Source organism: Capra hircus, chromosome 23, assembly GCF_001704415.2.
Source record: "Capra hircus breed San Clemente chromosome 23, ASM170441v1, whole genome shotgun sequence".
In the NCBI taxonomy this organism is placed as follows: domain Eukaryota; kingdom Metazoa; phylum Chordata; class Mammalia; order Artiodactyla; family Bovidae; genus Capra; species Capra hircus.
The window spans coordinates 18,712,755-18,719,055 of record NC_030830.1 but is presented as its reverse complement, the minus strand read 5'-3'; the positions used below and the strand labels follow the sequence as shown (position 1 = coordinate 18,719,055).

General features: G+C 47.8%; 1 protein-coding gene across 1 annotated transcript; it reads left to right on the top strand.

Annotated features, from left to right (window-relative positions):
• POM121L2 (POM121 transmembrane nucleoporin like 2) lies at positions 229-3,675 on the top strand. The gene has a single exon (XM_005696725.2). It carries the CDS (start codon positions 307-309, stop codon positions 3,397-3,399), a length of 3,093 nt encoding a protein of 1,030 aa, XP_005696782.2. The 5' UTR covers positions 229-306; the 3' UTR covers positions 3,400-3,675.

The window sequence follows — 6,301 nt, the reverse complement described above, 5'->3', positions numbered from 1 at the left end:
CGCCTGCCGCGCGCTGCAACCTGGAGAGGAGAGAACAGAGGCCCGAGCGTCCAGCTTCTGCCTCAAAATAGCCGAGCAGGCCACCCCGACCGCCGACGTGCCATGTGTCCTCTGTTTTCACCGGCTGCTGACTTTCGGATACCGGACCTGGAGGATGTGGAGCGCCCCGAGACCCTTGCTCTTTCCTCGTGCCGCGATGCCAACCGTCATCCGAACACTGCGCACTTCGACCGCGGCTGGGTCGTCGGGAAACCTCGGGAGCGGAAACCCTAAATCCAAGTCACCGACTCCGCTTCATTGATCCGCATGGGCAGTTACCTGAGCAAGCTGGGACTTTCGCCATCATCCCCAGCAGAAGGGCGCACAGACTTGTCGGAGAGGCCAGTGAACCGCCGGCCAACTCAGTCCCTTCATCAAGTCTACCGGATTCAGCACGTCCATCGTGCCCACCCTGCCCCTCGACACAGACCTGCGAGGAGGCCGCCGGACTGGGTTCCTACCAACCCCACCGCGTGGATAGTCAGTGAGGCTTGGAGGCGCTTTCCCATGAAGAGATGCCAGAATTCCATCATGGGGCCTCTTCCCTCAGACTGGTGGGAAGGTTACGTCAAGCGAAGTGTCTGGTCTCTGCGGCACCCCAGGGCAATATGGAGCCCAGTGACCATCAAGATCGGTCCTCCTGAGCGGACAGTGCCCCCCTCCGCTCCCCCAGAAGAGGTAATTAACTCTGCAGGGTCTTTGCCCTCTGAGAGGCTCCCAGACCCCTGTGCAAAGGAAACGGTGCTGAGGGCCCTCAAAGAGTGCAAGAAGGGGAAAGTGAGGTTCAAAGAACCACTGTTTCATGAGAGCTTTGACTGTAAGAGAAGTATTCCAGAGACCAGACCATCTGCATTTAAACCTCTGGTGAAAGAGGGAGTCCTCACTTCTTTTGTGCCCAGGCCTGGGCCTCTGAAGAGAAGCCTTAACCCTTGGAGCTCAGATCACAGCTTGAATAAGAGGCCCAGTTGTTCCTCCATGGACTCCTTGACCAGCACACACACAGGCGACTCCCTTAACTCCAAAAGAAATGCTATCACAAGCTCTTTCAGCTCTTCTCGAGGTTTCTCGGAACCTTGGAAGAAAAGCATTCCCAGTGCATCACTCCAGATACCAGAGTGGCCAGTAAAAAAGAAAGAAAAAGGTCATCAGTCTCACCCTCCAGTCCCACTGGTATCAGACGAGTCCCCAGAAACATCTGGAAGCTCTGGACAGCAAAATCAGATTCCGCTGCTTCCATCTAGCCCTGAAAACCTGCTGTCTCTCACTCCACCTCCCCAGCTTGGTCATCCAGTCCCTGAAGACCTGGCGTTAGGGAAGAAAGCTGGACTCCAATCAAACAACAAAGCCAGAGAGAATACAACTGAGATCACCACAGACTCTGCCTCTGAGTCTAGGTCTGCTATTCAGTCTTCCCTATCTCTCACTCTGCCTTCTGCAGGCACAGCTCCAGCCCAGGGCACTGATCCTCAGTTGGAAAATTTAAATAAGTTACAGAAGTCTCCAGGTCCACCGGCCTTCCCACAATCCACTGGAGAGGTAATCAGTGCAGCCCATTCACCTTTGACAACAGCAAGCCTGCCAGCCCCATTTGGGTGCTCACAGTCAGACCCCCTTTCAGGCATCTCTTCGGACTCAAAACTCCCAGCTACTTTCATCCATCTGACCCCTGTTTCTCCCACATCACCAGTCACTGGCACCACACGGCTACCTTTGACTTCTCAGGCTGCCGCGCACCTGGACTCATCTGCTGTTATCTCTACAGCCCCCACTATGCAAAGTACTTCATCTAGACTGATGAGCAACCCAGCTCCCCATCCTCCTGCATCTGTGCCTCCTGTTGCAGCTTCTGCTGACCACATGTCAAAACCCATTTTGGGGCTCCCACCCAATAGTGAGACTGGGACCTCCTTATACTCTAGAATTTCAGTCACAGCTGCTCAATCTTCAGCTCCGGGTACCTTAACTCCCACTTTCAGGCCTATCTTTGGCAGTGTAAGGCCACTTAAAACTATGCCCATGATAGCTCCTTTCTCTTTCAAGCAGGCCTCTCCTCCACCTACCCCTGCTTCTACCCATCTCTTCCATGGCCTGGTCAAGGCTACCTCTGTAGTCATGTCCACCACACCAGCTAGCACATCCAAAGACCCTTTTAAACCACCTTTGGATTTTGGTGCAGTGAATGTTACCAGCACCATGGGCCACACTTACTCCATCCCTTCCACTTGCCACACTTTCCTTCTCGGGGCTGCCTGTGCCTTCAAGGCCAGTTCCTCCCCAGCTGCAGGCTTCATTCTGCCACCATGCCAACGCCCTACCATCCCTACTGTACGCACAGTCACTATCTTTAGCCAGGTTCTTCCCAGTGCTGTCCAAATATCCCCTACCAGGAGCACTGCCAATTTTAGGGCTAGCTGTCTGTCCGCTTCAGCCCTAGGAAACACCAACCAGCCTGCATTGTCATCCAGGATCTCCAGTTCAACCTCAGCATTCACAATTCCCTTGGGGTCAGGCCCAAGGCCACCTTTTCCACTATCCCTGGGAGCAATTCCCCAGCCTACATTTGGGATTGCATATGGGCAGAAGCAAGGAGCCCCCCAACCAGCCCTTGGCCCAAGCTTCAGTAGCTCTCTCATTTTTGGAAACTCAACAGTGGCATCCTCAATCCCAGCACAAACTCTGACTCAACCATCCTTCAACAGTCCCACTCAGTCAACCTTTGGAGGTTTGGCACCATCAGCCTCCACCTTTTGCATCCCTACCAACCTCCGGCCAGATGTTAACAACACTCCAATAGTTTTTCCCTTTGGTCAGGCTAATACAAATGGTTTTGGAGTTGTTACCCCAACCCACCGGACTGGGGCTTGTGGCTCAGTGTTTGGTAGCACAGCCCCGAGACCTTTTGACTTTGGGGGATTAGTAACCCCTATGGACTGTGGTGAGACTGGGGTCAGTGTGACTGCTCCAGACATGAGTTCCAACTCCAGAGCATTCAGCACTGGAGCAGTGCCAAGTGGGACAACTAGCACCATCACACCCTTGGGTAAAGGCTGGGGCCCAAAAAACCAGGGCCTGACCAGCCAGGGCACACCTTTTGCCTTGGGGAGGGCCAACATTTCTGCAAGAAAAACTATGTTTAGGGGCCCTTCCATGGATCCTTTTGCTCAGAGCACTCCTGTCCTTGGACCAGTCAAGGCAGGCAGCAGTTTTGGCTTTGGGATGCATTCTTCACCTCCCCAGGGCTCTGTTGGAAAAGGATCTTTCAGATCGCCAGCCTCGTCATTTCCCATTGGCACAAAATCAAAAACCTCAAGGAACAGGGAGCAAGGGCATTCTCGAAGGCATCATTCCCATAAGAAATAACCTGTGTTCCTTGCCATTCATACTGTGATGTGGACCTCAGTGTAGTGAATTGCCTCAGCATCTTCTAAGTCTCTATAGCCAAAAATACCTGAGATCTAAGGTGAGAGCTTTGCACATTCGCCTTGTGGTCCTAATCTACATTCTAGAAGATGATGAAAGACTAAAGTATCAGTGATAATAGCAGAATGGAACAGAGTGGAACTAAATCTTTGGGACTGAACAGAGCCTTGCCTTCCCCTCCCTGCCCATTTCTTTCTGTGTCAAGGATGAGCTCAATCAGGACTCTGCCTCCTGCTTTTTTTCTGGGAACAGACATGACAGGGAGGCAACAAATACAGCCCTCTTGCAACTCTGGAAGGTGGAATAGATTCTTTCTAAATCTCAGCCTTCTTTTATTTGGCTCAAAGAAGTGGTTCCTTTATCTGATTCCCTAGGGCAACTGAGTCCTCATTTCTCTCACATTTGTTCCTCAATTGGTTTTCAGAGGCGCTTTTATTTTTTTAACTTTTATATATTTTTGGAGAAGCTTTTAATGCAGTTTGACCTTGAATCCAACTTTTCCTTGAGGATCAGTGGTTAACCCATGAGAGTACCCGCAGGAGGGTTGGGGAGAAAAAGACACAGTGGTGCAATCTTGCTTCTGCTCTTTACACCATAGGTCATAATTCCTCCAGTATGAGCCAGAAATGCTCAGTTAGGGAACCAAAGCTTACATTTCATCTTTTTCTTTTAATTTGTATAATACCTTATATAGTCACCCTTTACATTCACATCTCTCCTAGCTGGGGTAGGTAGTGCAGTAAAACTCTTGGACCTGAAGAATAAAAGATAAAAAGTACATAACCAATGTGAGGTCTATGAGTAAGCCTCAATATATTCCTTAGCACTTATCATCCTAATGAAAAAAAAAAAGGCAAGAATGACTCCCTGAATACATCTATCTCCTGCTTTATGGATACCTTGAAAGAGACATAATTGGAAAAATAAACCATCTCAAATTGGTTGATACAATAAAAGTAAATTGTTGACGTGAGTTTATGGTATAGGAATTACTATCCAATTCACGTCTATTCTGAGGCAGAGAGATACTGAGAAACTTGCCCAATCTCAACCAGTTAGTAAAGGTTAAATTTGGGACTTAAATCCTCTTGGCTCCAAATTCTGTGCTCACTTATCCCTCCCTACAGCAAATCACCAAAGTTATAACTCTAACCCAGGTATATATGACTCTAAATATTCATGCTATTTCACCTTTTAAAGACATTCCACAATCCAGGATTGCTGTCTTATAGAGTGGGGCGGGATAAGAGAAAAAGTATGAGACCCTTTCTACTACTCTTTACATGATAATTTAGCATTTATATAGTGATGGCTATATGCCCTGTATTGTTCTTTGCACCAGACATTCAGAGGAGATGGAAACTCCTGCTTTGGAGATAATAGTTTAGCGGGTTGATTGGTCAGTAGCCAGTGATTTCAAAATAAATGACAAAGGCTGGGGGAATGTAAGCAGAAGACAGAAGTTCATCTTACCAAAGAAGTCTTTGAACTTGATTTCTGTTTTAAGGTGTGTATTCTGGGAATAAACTGGGGAAGGGTATCACAGACCAAAGATAAAACACCTTCAGAGGATCATCCAGAAAACAGAGTAGATCTGTTGGGATAACTGTTCAAGGAGTCTGACAAGCTTTGGGAAAAGCAGGGGCAGATCATAGATATGCTATAAACCATGTCCAGCGGTGTGGATAGGGTTCCAAATACAATGGAGAATCCTGGAAAGATTTTAAGTTAGGAAAAACACAAGTTTGGGTTTATATTGCTGTAGTTGCCCTGTGAGGAAGGAATCAAATGGAGACAGACTGGAGGCTGGAAATGTGTGGTAGACTGTGGAGACACCAACAAACAGACAGAGGTAATTGCCTGGTTAACAATCACAATCAGAATAGTTTGAGCCAGACCCCAAAGAACTACAGTTCACTGAGGCCAAATGTTTTTTTCTCTTTTTCTTTCCTAACTCCAAGATAGGGGAAGACTGAAATAGGAACTATGTGAAGATTTTAAAAATTAATTGTAGTTTTTGGTTGTTTCGGGTTTTTGTGTTCGTTTCTCTCCCGGCATTCCCAGCCTCCTGCCCCCAAGAATTTGAAGAAACCGTTTCGTTTCATTTTTATTTAATTGGGTGAAGAGGAATAGGACAACCATCAGGTGGCCGGTTAGCTCAGTTGGTTAGAGTGTGGTGCTAATAATGTCAAGGTTGTGGGTTTGATCCCTGTATGGGCCAACTGGCATGAGGTGATATTTTTGTTACATTTACACACAGATGAGAATTCTGGTCTCATATCCACTGGGGTGTCACAATTACTGTCTGAGAGATAAAGCTGGTTGATCTGAGAGATAAAGCTGGTTGAAATCCTTGATTTCCCCGAAGGTAGAAGTCCTGTAAAGAATCCGCCTGAAATGCAGAAGACCCAGGTTCCATCCCTGCCTGGAGAAGGGAATGGCAACCCACTCCAGTGTTTTTTCCTGGACAGTCCCAAGGACAGAGAAGCCTGGCGGGCTACAGTCCATGAGTCGTGAAGAGTCAGACATGATTGAGGGACCAAGCGCAACACATTGAACCCCATCTGCAGGGCGAAAGCATAGCAGTGAGTGACTAGCAAGGAAAGTAGAGTGGCTCTGGGCATGTTTTTCCACTGGATAACTGATTCTGCAAAGAAACTGAACTTCTTGTACTAAAAACATAAGAACTTCAAAAGGGAGAAAAATGGCAAATACTACCTTAAAAATGATCAAAGTTGCCATCACCAATGGTAAGCCATGCTCCTATCATGTAACATCTGATGTAAAGTGATGGGACAAGTGCTTTATCTCTTTGTTCTCTCCCAAAAACCTATAACCTCAA